At 51.3% G+C, this 18,448-nt stretch overlaps 1 protein-coding gene across 2 annotated transcripts in view; it reads left to right on the forward strand.

Annotated features, from left to right (window-relative positions):
* Window positions 1-18,448, forward strand: part of LOC119957964 (inositol-tetrakisphosphate 1-kinase-like) — a 55,381-nt gene that overhangs the window by 21,342 nt on the left and 15,591 nt on the right. Inside the window, exons 3-5 of one of the 2 annotated variants that reach the window (XM_038786199.1) lie at window positions 11,533-11,658; window positions 15,423-15,540; window positions 17,435-17,554. In XM_038786199.1, coding sequence (XP_038642127.1) covers window positions 11,533-11,658; window positions 15,423-15,540; window positions 17,435-17,554 — 364 coding nt within the window. The remainder of the gene's footprint in view (window positions 1-11,532; window positions 11,659-15,422; window positions 15,541-17,434; window positions 17,555-18,448) is intronic. The other variant, XM_038786200.1, reaches the window with a different exon arrangement.

Below are 18,448 nucleotides of genomic sequence, written 5' to 3' on the forward strand. Positions count from 1 at the left end.
TGCACATTCTCCCCGTGTCTGCGTGGGTTTCGCCCCCACAACCCAAAGATGTGCAGGGTAGGTGGATTGGCCATGCTAAATTGCCCTTTAATTGGAAAAAATGAATTGGGTACTCTAAATTTATAAAAACAAAGAAGGCGGCTCACCACGTTCTCAAGGAGCAATTAGGGATGGGCAGCAAATGTTGGCCCACATCCCATAGATGAATTTAAAATTAAAATAAAACTCACCCTATCAGCAAAGCCTCCCTTCCTTTCTTTCTGATGTGTTTATCCAGCTTCCCCTTGAATGCATCCACACTTGTCTCATCGGTAGCGAGTTCCACCGTCTCACCACTCTCTGGATAAAGACGTTTCTCCTGGTTGGGTTTATGGGCGACCACCTTGGATGTCACGATTCATAGCTCCTGACTGCAACATGCCACAGCAACCCAGACACCCCTAGTGAACTGTAACACACTGCTAGCCCCTAGTTTTGCCCCCCTGTGCCAAACATCGTCGACAGAGACCCTACCAAACGTTTGTAACTTGAACGAACTCTATCCGATCACCCCTCGATCTTCTCTGTTCTAGAGAAAAGAGTCAGCCTTTGCCTGATAGGCCCAAACCTCTCAGTTTGGGTATCGTTCTGGTAAATCTCGCCGCTGCTTTCACGGTGCACGTCGTCGAAGGCGGACAGGATTTGTTTTTTTGGTGGTTGAAAGCGGGAACGAATGATTGGGAAGGGGGGGAAGAGAAGGATACGCTGGTGGGATGTGACGAAGGGGGAACCAGGAGGAGACGAGTGGGAAACGTAAAAGCCGGCAGCGATAACTTGGGCCCAGTGGCCTGTTTCTCTGCTGCCATCTTTGCCCGGTCTGGCCTATACGTGACTCCAGACTCACATCGACGTGGCTGGCCTTTAATCGCCCCTCTGGAATGGCCCCAAGCGAGACACTTGGTTCAAGAGGCAATTAGGGATGGGCAAAAAAATGCTGTGCCCGGCCCAGCGATGCCCACATCCTACGTAACTCCTGTCTGTACCTTGCCATGTGTTGGATTGCTTGATTTATATTCATTATCCCTGGCCGTGTTAACTGCCTTGTTTTAAGTTCATATTCACAGTTTATCCTTCTCTAAGCAATGCGACGCACTATTTCTGTGCAAAGGTTAAATTCAAGAGGCGGCTGGATATAGCACTTGGGTAGAGTGGGATCAAAGGCTATGGGGAGAAAGCAGGATTAGGCTATTGAGTTGGATGATCAGCCGTGATCGTGATGAATGGCGGAGCGGGACAGCACGGTGGCGCAGTGGGTTAGCACTGCTGCCTCACGGCGCCGAGGTCCCAGGTTCGATCCCGGCTCTGGGTCACTGTCCACGTGGAGTTTGCACATTCTCCCCGTGTCTGCGTGGGTTTCGCCCCCACAACCCAAAAGATGTGCAGGGTAGGTGGATTGGCCACGCTAAATTGCCCCTTAATTGGAAAAAATGAATTGGGTACTCTAAATTTTTTTTTTTTTAAATGAATGGCAGAGCAGGCTCGAAGGGCCAAAAGGCCTCCTCCTGCATCATCGCTGTATATATGTGTATGTAAACAGCTGGTCTTGCGCGGTAGGTGAATTAGCTTCTGAAAAGAAGGGATAATATTTCAGATCGGATTCACCGGCAGCAGACGTCGGTGACGTTGTTATGGGTTTTCCCGGAATCTGAGCCAGATTGTCAACGTCAAAGAAACTACTGCATTTGCATAGCGCCTCCCACTATATCAGGACGCCCCCTCCCCCCCAAAAAAAATTTTTTCTCCCCCTTCCTCCTGAGCCTAGTCGCTGCCGTAACGTGGGGAACTCGACAACCAATTGCCGCACAGTAAGATCCCACCAACAGCATTGAGACAAATGATGCGTTTTGACTTTAGTGACGTTGGCTGAGTGGTCATTATTGGGCCAGGGTGCCGTGGGGATCTCCTCTGTTGCCCCCAGGTTACAGCTCCTGGAGCTTTTACATCTGCCTGAGAAGGCATCCTAAACTTTGGCTTAACCTCCCATCTCACGAGCTGTTAATCTTTTTTTATAATACATTTTAGTGTACCCAATTCATTTTTTTCCAATTAAGGGGCAATTTAGCTTGCCCATCTTTGGGTTGTGGGGGGTGAAACCCACGCAAACATGGGGAGAATATCCAAACTCTACACGGACAGTGACCCAGAGCCGGGATTCGGACCTGGGACCTCGGCGCCGTCAGGCAGTAGTGCTAACCCACTCAGCCAAAGTCAATTGGTTGCTCCCCCTCATCCCTGGATGTGAGAATGAAGCTTCTCTCCCCCCACCCCCCAGCCGGGAGAAATGGGAGCAGGATTGCACCATTCGGCCCCTCTAACCTGCTCCGCCATTTAATGACATCATGGCTGATCTGATTGTGGCCTTAACTCCACATTCCTGCCTGTTTCCCCCATAACCCTCGGCTCCCTTTGTCAATGAAAACTCTGTCTCACTCAGTCTTGAATATCATGGAATACCTACAGTGCAGAAGGAGGCCATTCAGCCCATCGCAGGCTTCACCGACCCTCTGAAAGAGCACCCCACCTCGGCCCAATCCCCGTAACCCCACCTAACCCCCTCCAAGTCCCTCGCCACCCCGAAATACATCGGCCGTTCCTTCACTGTCGCTGGGTCAAAATCCTGCAACTCCCTCCCTAACAGCACAGTGGCTGTACCTACACCTCGGTGACCGCAGCGGTTGAAGAAGGCGGCTCACCCACCACCTTCTCCAGGGCAACTAGGGATGGACAATAAATGCTGAGACGCCCACACCCCGTAAATGATTTTAAAAAGAAATTGCACATCTGTGGGACTGTGGGAGGAAACCCAAGCAGACTCGGAGAGAATGTGCAGACTCCACACAGACAGTGACCCGAGTGGGAATCGAACCTGTGCCTGCTGGGGCTGTGAGGCGGCAGTGCTAACCACTGTGCCACCGTGCCGCCCAATAACGAGCCTCCACTGCTCTCTGGAGAAGAGAATTCCAAAGACCCTCTGAGGGGGGGGAAAAAGTCCCCCCCCCCCCCCCCACCTGTCTCTCAAATGGGAGAACCCTTATTTTTAAACTGTGCCCCCTCTCCCACGTTCGCTACGTCCCCTCAGCCTCTACGCTGTCAAACCCACCCCCCCCCCCCCCTCCGAATCTGATGTTGGAAGGGTTGCTGCCATTTAAAAAAATAAATTGTTGATGCTCTTCCCCGCTCCAGCAACTTCCCGCGTCCAGGTATTGTGCTGGTGTCATGCACAGAGGCCACCCGTGTCAGCTGGTTCACTGCTCCACCAGCCACGAGGGCTCAGTGTGTCATTCAGTTTAATTTGTCCCTGACACGGCAGGCTGCTGATAAACCCCCTTCACGTCCCCTACACCTGCAGCTCCTGCTGGCTTATTTCATCTCCTTAGCTACTGACCCTTGAGGTCTTGGGAGAGATTGCTGAGGTGCTTTCAAGAACGAGCTTTCATTTCTGACACCATTTTCGTGAGATTTCCTAGCTAATGAAGTCGATTGGAGTGTAAATCCGACTGCCACGTTTCGATGTTGCTTCTCTCTCTATCCCCTCGTCTGCTTCCTGTTTGCCTTCCTTTCCTATTCTGCTTCTGGCTCCCTTTGTTCCTGTTTCTTGCACGCTCTCCAGCTCTCTTTCTCGCTCGCGCCCCCCCCCCCCTTTCTTTGGGCAGCGGGGTAGGACAGTGGTTAGCACCGTTGCTTCGCAGCTGCAAGGTCCCAGGTTCGATTCCCGGCTTGGGTGATTTTCTGTGAGGGATCTGCGCGTTCTCCCCGTGTCTGCGTGGGTTTCCTCCGGGTGCTCCGGTTTCCTCCCACAGTCCAAAGATTTGCAGGTTGGGTGGATTGGCCGTGATAAATTGCCCTTATTGTCCAAAAAAAGGATAGGTGGGGTTATTGGATTAAGGGAATAGGGTGGAGGTGTGGGCTTAGATAGGGTGCTCTTTCCAAGGGCCGGTGCAGACACGATGGGCCGAATGGCCTCCTGCACTGTAAATTCAATGAATTCTATGATTCTTTCACTCTCTCTCTGCCCTTATTAACTCCCTTGAGTGTACATTAACATACAAGTATGCCTTGGACCTTCCCAATCATCTATTATCTGTTTCTTCTCCAAACACTAATCACACTTAATTATTGTCTCAACTGCCATTTCAACCTCATTACCAGGAGAGATTCATTCCAATTGAGACCCTTTCAATACCGTTGACTGCTGTCTCCATGCAGATTCACGACACACATTAGTTCAATCTCGTTTTGCTTGCTCTGTCTCTCTCTCTCTCTGGCTCTCTCTTGCCCTCTCTCGCCCCTTCTCTCCCCCTCCCACTCTCCTCCTCCCTCTCTCCCGCTGAAGAGCTGGACTCCGGAGATGAGCTGTGCGTGACTGCCCTTGACATCAATGCAACATTCCACCTGGGCGTCTGGCGTCAAGGAACCCCAGCAAAACTGGAGTCGATTTTTATCGGGGGGGGGGGGGGGGAGACTCTCCCCTTGGTTGGAGTCATAGCTGAAAAAAAGGAACTGGTTGGAGGTCAATCACCTCAGTACCATGCCATCACTACAGGGAAGGAAATCTGCCGTCCTTACCCGGTCTGGCCTACACGTGACTCCAAACTCTGAACAGACTCTGAAATGGCCAAGCGAGACGCTCAATTCAAGGGTAATAAATGCTGGCCCACGTCGCACCAATTACTTTTTTTAAAAAAGCAGTGCTTTCCAGATCCCAGTGACTCGTTGCGGGAAAGGTTTTCCCTCATGTCGTCATTGCTTCTTTTGCCAATTACCTTAAAACTAAATCCCTCTTGTTTGCGATCCCTCCACCAATGGGAACAGTTTTTCACTATCGATTCTGACCAGATTGCCCCCCCCACCTTGTGATTTTGAACCCCTCTATCAAATCTCCCCTCAACCTTCTCTTCTCGTTAGAGAAGAACAGCAGAGTAAGGTTCACGTGGCCCATGTGACCAATCGGGACTCAGAGTGGGGAATCAACCCCATGGAGAGAGGCCCCGAGCCTGACTCATTTTTGAGGGAGCAAGCGACAGCCATGAGTCTGCTGTACACTTCTTATTAATAAATACCTTCTGTGTTAATTAATGAAGTCTGCGAAAGTGTGTCTTCACACATGGAAATCACCGAAGTTTACAACTCGGAAGGAGGCCTTTCGGCCCCTCGTTCCCATGCCGGGACATTCGGCCTAGTCCCACTTTCCAGCTCTCAGCCTACGGCCTTGGCCACGGCACTTGCAAGTGCAATTCTTCTTATATCCTGGGGGGGGGTTCTGCCTCTATTGCAGCGGTGGGCGACCTGCGACTCGGGGGGGGGGGTGGGCGGCACATCTGGAGTCTGAGTGCGGCCCCCAGAAGACGTTTTGTTAGCCGTTGCCCACGCGTGGGGTCGCCACATTCCGCTTATTTTTGTCCGTGGCAGTTTTTTTTCCTGCCGGTATGGCTGAAGTGATTCGTCGGTAAACTGAGGGTCGAGTGAAGTGAGGGTCGAGTGAAGTGAGGGTCGAGTGAAGTGAGGGTCGAGTGAAGTGAGGGTCGAGTGAAGTGAGGGCGGGTGAAGTGAGGGTCGGGTGAAGTGAGGGGCGGGTGAAGTGAGGGGCGGGTGAAGTGAGGGGCGGGTGAAGTGAGGGGCGGGTGAAGTGAGGGGCGGGTGAAGTGAGGGGCGGGTGAAGTGAGGGGCGGGTGAAGCGAGGGTCGAGTGAAGCGAGGATCGAGTGAAGCGAGGGTCGTGTGAAGTGAGGGCCGTGCTGATTGCTCTCAACATCGACTGTGAGAGCCGAGCGCTCCCTCTGTGACCAAAGTGTCAATATTTCTTCTATTTTTACCATTTGAAGTTGATGAGAGTTCTATTAATATATAAATGATTGAGCATTTCCTATAACATTATGAAATATCCATCCTGTATGAAATGTATTTATTTTTATTCATTTGGTTGTAGTTAGTGAGCAACCCAATTTCACTCTTGCCGCCCTCTGAGATGGAGCAGGATCACTCACGTTGCCCACTCGTAAGCAAGGTTGCCCAATACAGCTCTACCATATCCCAGCACCCACAACATTGCCTTTAGGATCATAGAATGACACAGAGCAGAAGGAGGTCATTCGGCCCATCGAGTCTGCACCGACCCACTTCAGCCCTCACGTCCACCCTATCCTCGCAACCCAATAACCCCTCCAAACCTTTTTGGTCACTTGTGTATTGCTGAAAAAGAGACATGCCGTCAAAGCTTTTCGCCTTGCACTCATCAGGACAAATGCAAGAATACCAAATTTCAATGGGGAGCAACAACTTATATTGCGTGTAAAAAGGGGTGCTGATTGATCAGCAAGTTGACTCTGATTGGTGGAGGCGTTGCCACGGAGAACGCATCAAGGAACTAATGTCTGCCACTCTCTTTGTTCAATTCAAAAAAGGCATAAAGCCTGGACATGTCCCTTTTGCTTACAGAAGATGGGTCTCAGTGTATTAATATATGGAGCTTCCAGCATGCATAAGTGGGCTGGCCATATTGCGATTCTTTCTTATTTAAAAAAAAAGGTTTTTAAAAAATGTAGTGTACACAATTCATTTTTTTCCAATTAAGGGGCAATTTAGCCTGGCCAATCCACTTACTCTGCACATCTTTGGGTTGTGGGGGTGAGACCCACGCAAACACGGGGAGAAACTTCACACGGACAGTGACCCAGAGCCGGGATCGAACCTGGGACCTCGGCGCCGTGAGGCACCAGGGCTAACCCACTACGCCACCCTGCTGCCCTCCTATTGCGATCCTGACTGATAATCTTAACGTGTTTGTTAGTGGAATTCTTAGTACAGTCAGTGCTGTCCAATTGCAGAATCACGCGTCACGTTAGTCCCGGGTTTTGCAAGTACGGGTTGGCTGGGTAGGTCAGTACATTGCAAACAGTTGAAGGGCCAATGCTCGACAGATTACGAACATTTTGAAAAACTCTGTTGATTGGATAGCCATAGAGCTGCCATGTACCTGTCGGCACGAATGGGCCTCCTCCTGCACAGGTAATGACTCCGTCAATGATTGATCACTGCAATGTCAATAGTAGGTCCAATCCTGTCTATCAGAGAGCAACACCCTTCCTCCTGAGTTGGCGGTTCAAGACCCACTTCAGAGACTTGAGCACATGATCTGGGTTGATCGCCTCGGTGCATAATGGAGCAGATTCAGAGGAGACATTGAACCATTTTGATCTCAGGTGGATGGTAAAGATCCCACGGCCTCCATTTTGAAGACGAGCGGGGAGTTCTCCCCAGTGTCCTGGTCAGTATTTATCCTTCAACCGACATCAACCAAGACAAACCACTGGAGACCCAGATGTTTATTTCATTGCTGTTTGTGGAATCTTGCTGTGCTTAACCTGGTGGTACACAACAAGATCCCGCAAGCATTATTCACTGTGCCAATGACGACTCGTCAGGCAAAGTACCTCATGGGCTGTAAAGGGCTTTGGGATGTCCTGAATTTATGAAGGGGGCTATGGAATTGCACACCTGACTCAAAAAGGAAACATCCTCCCACTTTTCTTTCCCTCTTTCCTTGCCCACCTCAGCTCCTGCTCTCCCACCTCCCCCTTTCTCACTCTCCCCCTCTCTCCCATTCTCTTTCACGCTCTCTCTCTCTCTCTCTCTCACTCTGGTGCCCTTGCTCTCTCACGTTCTCTCGCCCTCCTGCGCACCCTCTCGCTTTCTCTCTCTCTCTCTCGTGCTCGCGGCCGCTCTCACGCCCACCTGCTCTCTCTCCCTCGCCCTCTCATTTTCTCCCTCTCCCGCTCTCTCTCTCTCTCTCTCACCCTCCAAAAGTCTCTCGCACTTTCTTTCTCTCTCGTTCATGGACATACTCTTCTCTCTCTCTCTCTCTCGCTCGCTCGCGTGCTCTTTTTCCCTCCCACCCGCTCTCCCCCCTCGCCCTCTCACTTTCTCTCTCGTTGCTGTCTCTCGTTCTCGTGCTGTCTCTCTCTTGCCTTCCGTTCCACCTGACTTTACGGGGGCTGACTTTGTGCTGTGGTGTCTTGCACCAACTGGCTGTACAATTGGACAGCTGCCAGGAGCCAGAGGTCAGTCAAGCAGAGAATCTGAAGCTTGGGAGAATCCACCTTCCCCCCCCCCCCCCCCCCCCCCCCCCCGTCCTGCTGGAGATGTCTGGTTTCAGCTGTTTGGCTTTCAATGGGCTAAACCTGCTTCAAATGAAAACGCTCCGACAATGTAGAACAACGCGACAGGGGGCACATGACCTTGAGCGACGCGTCAATAATTCATAGGGTTATTGCTGCACGTAGGCCCTGCCTTCTCAACCTTGCCTCTCGCCTGAGGTGTGTGATAATCTGCCTACAATAATAATAATCTTTATTGTCACGAGTAGGTTTACATTTATTTTTAATGTTTAATTTTTTAATTTTAATTAACAAAGGGAAGTAGATCCTTGGAAAATAGGCGCCAGGTTTAGATAAAGGATCTGGATCGGCGCAGGCTGGGAGGGCCGAAGGGCCTGTTCCTGTGCTGTAATTTTCTTTTTTCTTGTTCTTATTCTCCATTTTCACATTTTCCTTCAAAATTTACACCCCACCCCCAGACCGTAAACGGTAACAAATACAAAATCAATCCCCTTAACAATAACAACGATCCCATCCCCCCACCACCCCCAAATACCGGCCCACCTGTCAATGTATGCATCCAATAAAACAAACCCACCCACAGTGGAAACAAAAAACAAAGGAGAAAAAGAAAAAAGGAGTCCGGGATCGCCCATGGTCACCATAGAGTCCACTCCCCCCCCCCCCCCCCCCCCCACTACACTCAATGCCATCCAACTTCTGAAAGAGTACCGTACGTGATACCCAAGAGTTGTAAACCCCCCCCCCCCCCCTCCCTCTCCAACTCCTCCCCTCCACTGCCTCTTGTAAAACTCCTCCCCCCCAACCTCGGTTCCTTCCCCCCAACTTTCCACCCCGGCTAGACCACTCGGACCCTGTTCTGCCAGGCTCCGATGGCCGCAGCCCCTCCCCCCACCTCACTCCCGTTCACGGCCGGCTTAGACCGGCCAGCGTGGAGGCCCCCGCCCGGGTCCCTTTCCCCCCTTGCCCGGCCCTAGGAAAACCCAGAAATCCCCTTTAGCACACACACCCCGCATATCCACCTACACCCCAAAGAGCCCTCACTTCGAGTGAAAGTCCCATCACTTCCCTTGTCCAAATATATACAACACCGGCTCCTTTAGCCCATACACCCGCACGCAGGGAAACAAAAAATACAGTCATGAGGCTACATCGGCACATGGTCATTTCTCAGTTTCTCAGTTCTGCCACAGTCCTTCTGCCTTCGCAAACTCCTACGCTGCTTCCGCCGTTCCAAAATAAAGGTCCTTGAGCTTGTAAGTCACCCTCAGCTTCGCTGGATATACAATGCCGCACTGCACCTTGCTAATGTACAGTGCCCTCTTCACCCAGCTGAAGGCAGCCCGCCTCCTCGCCAGCTTCACCGTAAAGTCCTGCTACACGCGTATACCAGCTCCAGCCCAGTGCACCACCCGCTTCTGCTTGGCCCAGCACAGGACCTTCTCCTTCACACTGTACCTACGGAAGCAGAGTCACTACTCTTGGCGGCTCACTCGCCTTTCGTACAGACCTCCACAACCGATGAGCCCGATCCAGTTAATATCGGGAGGGAACCTCCCCCTCCCCCAATAGTTTCGCCAGCATCGCGGAAAAATACTCCGTCGGCCTCGGGCCTTCCACTCCTTCGGGCAGCCCCACAATCATCACATTCTGTCACCTGGATCTGTTTTCCAGGTCTTCCATTTTTCCTCGCAGATCCTTGTTAATCTCCATCACCTTCCGCATCTCCTTCCCCATCGAGGTAAGTCGATCACCGTGCTGCAATAATGTCACCTCCACTTCCTTCAGCGCCTCCCCTTGCTCCCGCACCTCCGCCACTCCGCTCGCCACCGCCGTCCTCACCGGGGTAATCGCCTCCCCCACCAGTTCACTCAAAACCTCCCTCATCTCCTTCCTCATTGCCTCCATGTGTTTTGTAAACTGCTTTTCGAATTCCGCAGCCATCACCTCAGTTATTTCTTCAGCGGTAAGCAATGCGGCCTCCCCTGGTGCTCCAGCCTCCATTTTCCTTGGTGACCCCGCGGTGACCTTTCCACTCCCCGACGGACCTTCAGCTGTTTTTTTAAACGGCCGTTTTTTTGCTCACCCTCGACATTTTCCTTTACTGTGCCTCCACTGTGCCTCCACTGTGCCTTCTCCCTGCTTTTGCCGCCTCCGTGGACCCTGGGACCGGGCTTAAATCCCCGAAAATGCCGTTCCCGAACGGGAACGCTCCATTGTGCGGCCGTCTCCCGCCCGCGTCACCGGAAGTCACGAGTAGGCTTACGTTAACACTGCAATGAAGTTACCGTGAAAAGCCCCTAGTCACCACATTCCGGCGCCTGTTCGGGTACACGGAAAGAGAATTCAGAATGTCCAATTCACCTAACAGCACATCTTTCGGGACTTGTGGGAGGAAACCGGAGCACCCGGAGGAAACCCACGCAGACACGGGGAGAACGTGCAGACTCCGCACAGACAGTGACCCAAGCCGAGAATCGAACCCGGGACCCTGGCGCTGTGAAGCCACAGTGCTAACCACTGTGCTACCGTGCCGCCTATGGGCCATATCATAGATGGCTGGTGTGCGACCTCCAACCAGCAGGTGGCAGCGCAGACAGACCATGTGGTCTCAAGACCAAGGTCATGTGACCACCGACTCCCATATAAGGGGAGACAGATCCAGACATCTTCAGAAGAAGGTTGAGAGGGTAATAAGACATGCAAGTGAATGGACAGTTCTTCACAGCTCCAGGGTCCACGCTTCGATTCCTGGCTTGGGTCACTGTCTGTGCGGAGTCTGCACATCCTCCCCGTGGGTTTCCATCGGGTGCCCCGGTTTCCTCCCACAGGTGTGACCTGTAATCGTTGCACCATCAGCGAATGGGACCAGCTATTCTTTCTAAACCTGTGATATTCCTGTACACCTCTGTCAATCCACCTAACCTGCACATCTTTGGACTGTGGGAGGAAACCGAAGCACCCGGAGGAAACCCACGCAGACACGGGGGAGACCGTGCAGACTCCGCACAGACAGTGACCCAAGCCGGGAATCGAACCTGGGACCCTGGAACTGTGAAGCAGTTGTGCTAACCACTGTGCTACCGTGCTGCCCACTGTAAGAATACTCCTATCGGGTTATAGGCTTGCACTCCATCCCCGGGGCATGTGCTTGAGGTCCTGGAAGAGCTTAGCCAGATACAGGAATAGGATTTAATTTTCCGTATACTCAAGAGCTTTAAAGAGAGTCGAGAGTTGTTGAGGGGATAGTTATTGAGCACAGAGCCAAACCCCTTTGAGGACGTGGTTCCCTTGTGGGATTTGTCAGTGCGACTTTGCTCTGTGCTAACTTTGCAAAGATTGAGAAGTTGTTCATTCTCCCGGGGACTGTTGTGTTGCAGATTGATCTTACCAAATCGATCGAGGATCAGGGACCCTTTGATGTGATCATTCACAAACTTTCAGACCTGATGCTGGAGGCAGAGCAGAAAGATGCACAGTCACAGCAACTTATCCAAAAATTTCAGGTGAGTGGGGTCATTGACGCCGAATATCGTACAGCACGAGGAGGGCGACATTTGGCCCATCGCTCCCTGTACTGGCTCTTTGAGAGAGCCTACCTCACTCGCCCCTGCTCTTTTGACACCGCGCTGTGAATACCATTGCTGGGACCACCTCTTTCCACCTCCATTACTTTGCCCCTACCTCAGATAATCCGCTGCTGAAACCGTCGCTCATGTGCTTGTTACCTACAGACTTGACTGTACCAATTTAAGTCTGGCTGGCCTCCCAAATTCTGCCTTCCCCAAACCTGAGGTCACCCACAACACTGATGCCGTGGCCTAACCCCCATTTCCCCCCCTCCCCCATCAGCCCCTGTGCTCGCTGACCCACACTGACTCCTGGTCAAGCAACAGCCCGATTTAAGAATTCTCAGCCTTGTTTTTCAAATCCCTCCGTGGCCTCGCTCTCTTCCCTATCTCCGCAATCTCCCTCCCAACCCGCCGGGGTATCTGCGCCGCTCCCAATTCTGGCCCCTCGAGCATCCCTGAGACGTACCTGGGCTCCAAGCTCTGGACTTCACTCCCTAACCCTCTCTGTCTCTCGACCTCGCATACCCCCTTCATGGCACTGGTTAGAGTCTACCTCTTCGACCAAGCTTTTGGGGGTCACCTGGCCAAATATGCCTCGTCGTCCTATTTTGTTTAATAAATCTCCTGGTTCCGTACCTTGAGACGTTTCATTACCTTAAAGGCGTTAGATAAGTACGTTCGTTATTTGTTTAGTTGTCTTTTGAAAGGTGAATTGGCTTTCGTGACCCTTTCAGACAGCAAATTCCAGATCGTAACAACGCTCTGTGCAAAAACCTTGCTCCTTTTGTCGCTCTGTCAGTCATGGTGAATCTGTGTCTCTCTCTCTGGGTACCGACCCTTCTGCCAATGGAACCAGTTCTTGTATCAAAACCGCTTGTGATTTTAAGCACCTCCTTTCACGTTTTGCTTAACCTTCTGCTCTAAGGTGACCATCCCAACATCTCCCCTCCACAATACCTCGGGTCCCGTCTCTAAATTTCTGGTAGCAATCTTCATCAGCTCAGCTCCCCTCATTGGCAGCTGGGGGGGGATTTAAATTCAGTTAATTCATAGAATCTAGGGCAGCACGGTGGTGCAGTGGGTTAGCCCTGCTGCCTCACGGCGCTGAGGGCCCAGGTTCGATCCCGGCTCTGGGTCACTGTCCGTGTGGAGTTTGCACATTCTCCCCGTGTCTGTGTGTGTCTCACCCCCACAACCCAAAGATGTGCAGGCGAGGTGGATTGGCCACGCTAAATTGCCCCTTAATTGGAAAAATTAATTGGGTACTCTAAATTTATTTTTTAAAAATTTCTAGAATGTACAGTGCAGAAGGAGGCCATTCAGCCCATCAAGTCTGCACCCACCCACTGAAAGAGCACCCTTCATAGGATCAGACCCCACTGTATCCCCGTAACGCAGCAACCCCACCTAACCTTTTGGACACAAAGGGGCAATTTATCACGGCCAATCCACCTAACCTGCACATCTTTGGACTGTGGGAGGAAACCGGAGCACCCGGAGGAAACCCACGCAGACACGGGGGGAGAGCGTGCAGACTCCACACAGACAGTCACCTGAGGCCGGAATTGAACCCGGGTCCCTGGCGTTTGCGAGGCAACAGTGCTAACCGCCGTGACATCCCTTGATGACGTCACCCTGGTTTCAGTCATTGGCCGACAAGCTGCCAGGTTGCTGTGGAAATCCATCGAGTTGTGTGGGGAAGGTGGCCTGTCAACCTTGCCTGGTCTGTCCGACATGTGACTCCAGGCCCACAACCTGGGCCGCAGGCTGGAATCTCCAGGACCTGAAGATCAATCTCCAGGACGGTGCTGTGGGCGACCCTGGAGAGAAAAAAAAATAATCGGGACATTAAAAAAGATAGTTTTACTGAGGTCATTTCTTTGAACACTACTCTATATCTATACCAGATGTAAAAATGTTGAATATGGGTGGTTGGGGTGGGGGGGGGGGGGGGGGGGGGGGGGGGGGGCAGCAGGTTATGTGATGGAGCAGGGGTGGGCAAACTTTTCCGTGCAAGGGCCACATTCAGAAATTCACAAGTTTAAAGGGCCGCATTGTATATTAAGTAAAATAATTAATATTTTAAATCGCCAAAATAAAAGGTCTTTAAAGAAACAAAAGCACATTTATTTGAAAACAAAGTAACTCAGTAAGTAACAGAACAATGTCAATGAGAATGATGCATCTGACTGCAGTCATTTACCAGTTTGTTGAAATCAGGTGTCAAGTTGCTTGTGCTGATCCTTAACACTGACAGAAGCACAGCCCGGCCGAGTCAACGATAAAAACGCGCGTAGTGGGGTGGATGAGTGGGGCTGCCTTATTGGTCGGTTTAGTTGGGTGTGCGACCAATAGGAGTCCAGGTTACAAACAATAATAAGGGCTATTGTTTGTAACCTGGACTCCTATTGGTCGCACACCCAACTAAACCGACCAATGAGACAGCCCCACTCATCCACCCCATTACGCGCGTTTTTATGCGGCCCGCCAATGAGGTGCCCGGAATCATAACCGGCATTTTTGAAAAGCCGCCGGGGAAAAGCCGCTGAAGTAAATGCGCTTATTCAATAAGCTCATTTACTTCAGCGGCTTTTCCCCGGCGGATTTTCAAAAATGCCGGTTATGATTCCGGGCACCTCATTGGCGGGCCGCATAAAAACCTTTGTCGGGCCGCATGCGGCCCCCGGGCCGTAGTTTGCCCACCCCTGTGATGGAGCCTCCAGGGTTACATTTACACGCAGTTGGCGACACTTACCCACAGTAGTGTGGTTGACACTGCAATGGCTAGTGTGCTACTCAGTAGCTTCAAGGTGGCAGCTCACCACCACCTTTATCGAGAGCGCCTAGGGAGGGCTAGCCTCGGGCGCCCATGTCCCCTGAATAAATTTTTAAAATCATCGGGATGAGGAACGGGAAGGGTGTGGAACGGTTCGCATTGGCAGGAACGAGGGGCGGAATTTCATGGCTCGTCGCGACGGAAATGCGGACGACGGTTCAGAAGCGGGATTCCCCGGCAGTTGCGCCCAACGGCCGGACGGGAAAGTCGCGCAAAGCGTCGTAGATTTCGGCCACCGCCAGGATTTTCTTTATTTAAATTTAGAGTACCCAATTCATTTTTTCCAATGAAGGGGCAATTTAGCGTGGCCAATCCACCTAACCGGAACATCTTTGGGTTGTGGGGGCGAAACCCACGCAGACACGGGGAGAATGTGCCAACTCCACACGGACGGTGACCCAGAGCCGGGATCGAACCCGGGTCCTCGCCGCCGTGAGGCAGCAATGCTACCGCCGATATCTATGGCGCTTTGCGCGGCTCTCCCGTTTGGCCGCCGGGAAGGCTGGTCAGGAAACCTGCCCCTTGACCTCAGCGGAACCGGAAAATCCCGGAAGTGAGTGAGTCAAATGACGAGGGCACGTTTAAGGGGAAGCTGGACATGTGGATGATGGAGAGAGGAATAGGAGGCTATGGTGATGGGGCGAGATGAAGGAAGATGGGCGGAGAATCATGTGGAGCAGTCACACTGCTGTTTGTGGATCTTGCTGTGCACATTGCCGTGTTTCCTTCAGCGACTAAATCTATAAAGGAAATTTGCCACTGGGGCTGTAAAGCGCTTTGGGAAGTCCTGTGAATGTGATGGGCGTTATGGAAATGCACTTTCTTACCACCGTTTGTTTCATTTTTGACCCTTTGATTCCAGGATTACGTTGAAGCTCATCCTCAGACCATCCTGTTGGATCCCTTGCCTGCAATGCGAAGACTCTCTGATCGTTTTCAGTCCTACAAACTTATTCAGGAGCTGCAGACTTTGGACCAAGGTGGGGTTCTTTTGATTCTGGCCACTTTTTTTTTTCTGGGCTCCAGGATTTGAGCTGCCAGGCACGAGGCCCTGGTGAAGCCCTAAACGGAATGCCGCCTTTGTCAGAGGCCCCGGTGATAAGTTGAGGCGTTAAACCGAGATCTCGCCTGCAAAAATTCCTCGCTGCAAAAGCATGATTAACTACTTTTGTGGTGGTGCCAGTACAAAACAGTTGCCATGGGCAATTGCTCGTGACAATGGTGACAAAATGGCTGCCGTGGCTCTTTGCTCCCATGACAACAGAGACAAAATGGCTGCCATGTCTGTTTGCTCCCATGACAACAGAGACAAAATGGCTGCCATGACTGTTTGCTCCAATAAAGAGACAAGACTGCCATCACTGTTGTTCCCCTGACAACAAAACTATTCCTCAATGAGGGTTGTGGGCAGTTTGGCAGAGGTTCTGGTGTGAAAAAAGGTTCTTTGACCTACGGTCAAGACTCAATCCAATAAGACAATGAAAGATCTCTTTCCTTTCCAAAGGGTCAATGGGAAGGCTTTGGTTGGAGGAGTCAGTCAACCAATGGCAGAGGCAGTTGGGGGGGTGGGGGGAGGGGGGGGGGGGTGGTGTGATGCGATGCATGATCAATAACTCTCAAAGCGAGATTGGAGGACAATTGAAGGCTTTATTGGACTAGATGTTTCCCCCAGCAGCGCAGGTACAGAATGCAGCAGCTAGGGAAACACAGACTCTTATACTCCGCCTTACTGGGCGGAACCAGCAGGCAGGCTTCACCAATGGTTTTACAGTATCAGGTACCTCCAACACCAATAGTCTTACAGCATCGGGTAACTCCACCCTAGGTACCGTAATACCCCTAATACCGACTACCACAGGGTGTTAGCGAGTCATGTGAACAGTAAAGGAATTAAGGGTTATAGTGAGCGGGCGGGTAAGTGGAGCTGAGTCCACAAAAAGATCAGTCATTATCTTATTGGATGGCGGAGCAGGCTCGAGAGGCCAGTTGGCCTCCTCCTGCTCCTAGCTCTTGGGTTTAAAACTCCAGAAATATGCCTGACTTGAGTTGGCAATGTCAAATTAAAAAAAAAAATAGATTTAGTGTACCCAATTAATTTTTTCCAATTAAGGGGCAATTTAGCATGGCCAATCCACCTACCCTGCACATCTTTGGGTTGTGGGGGCGAAACCCACGCAAACACGGGGAGAATGTGCAAACCCCACACGGACAGTGACCCAGAGCCGGGATCGAACCCGGGACCTCGGCGCCGTGAGGCAGCAATGCTAACCACTGCGCCACCCTGCTGCCCGGCAATGTCAACACTGAGGCTGCCAATCCTATGTTCGAGCAGTCCTCGCACCCATTCGCAGAAGCAGAGTGATGAAAATCGATCCCGGCGTTTTTTAATAATTCCGTTTAATTTAAGGGTATGGCCAAGCAAGGTCAAACCAACAGATTAAATCCATCTCGTTGTCAAGTTGAAGCCATGATAGTATTGAATGGTGGAACCTGCTCGATGGGCTGAATGGTCTGCAGTTGCTCCTATTTCTCCTGCTCTTAAATCCTGGCATACAATCATTTCTTTCTGAATATCATATTAGCCACAGAAATACGTTCTAATAATGCATTCATCTGATCCATCACAAGTTGCTCCAGGGCATATTTTCCATCTTGTGACAGTTTGGCAACATGTTTGTTATTTTTGCTTAAATGCCTCTGATGTTCTTCACGGAGCAGTGAAGATTCTGGAATTAAAAATGTTCCCCTCCTCCCCCCACCAAACGTCTGCGGCAGACAATGAAACTTGTTGCTCACGACAATCTTGGATTGAGCTGGAGTTTGGCCACTCCTGTTCGGATCCCGATTTCTCTTTAATTTCCTTTTTTTTTAAAGAAACGACTTTCTATCCTCCAGATGATCAGTTTTGCAATCCTCCATATTTGGAGTTGGCAACAGGAAACCAGAGTGACATTGTGCATCTGATTAAAGAACAAAAATTGACCTTTCCACTCAGTGAGTATCTATCTGTGCATGTCTGCGTGTGTGTGCCTGTGTCCACCCATGTGTGTGTGTCTCCATGTTTAGCATAGAGGGCTAAACAGCTGGCTTGTAATGCAGAACAAGGTCACTGATGCACTATCAATTACAACGAGACGAGAGTAGAATGTAATCGAGGCTTTATTACAGAGATGTTTGGTCTCCCACAGCAGCTGACGGAATGGCTGCTGTATGGAGAGCACACACATTTATACTCCGCCTACTGGGCGGAGCCAGCAGGCAGGGATCTACCCCTGTACCTGTAGTACAGGGGCCTTACCGTAAAACCCATATATACAATATTATACAACAGTGGTGACTACCACAGCCAGCACCACGGTTCAATTCCCGTACCAGCCTCCCCGAACAGGTGCCAGAATGTGGCGACTAGAGGCTTTTCACAGTAACTTCATTGAAGCCTACTCGTGACAATAAGCGATTTTCATCTCATGTGACTCCATGTGTGTCCCTGCATCTACCTATGTGTGCCTGTGTATATGTCTCTGTATATGCCTATGTGTACATGTATGTCACTTTCACCACCTGTATGTGTCTCTTTCCCGCACCTTTTCTCTCTCTCTCTCCCTCTAATCAGTCCCTCGCACTCTCTCTCTGGCTCTCTGTTGCTCTCTGTCACCCTCTGTCACCCGGCTTCCCTTGCCCGTGTTCACCCCCCACCCATCACACCAGACACGCCCTCCCTCCCTGTTTTGCTCCCTTGCATTTTCACAGAATCTCTCTTGCCAGATCGCCCTCATCTCGCAGGAACCCCCCCCCCGCCCCCGACCTTGCCCACAAGATCACCACTGAGGGAGCTCCGCACTGTCATAGGGTCAGTACTGAGGGAGTGCTGCACAGTCAGAGGGTCAG

This window comes from Scyliorhinus canicula, chromosome 27 (genome assembly GCF_902713615.1).
Source record: "Scyliorhinus canicula chromosome 27, sScyCan1.1, whole genome shotgun sequence".
Lineage (NCBI taxonomy): Eukaryota > Metazoa > Chordata > Chondrichthyes > Carcharhiniformes > Scyliorhinidae > Scyliorhinus > Scyliorhinus canicula.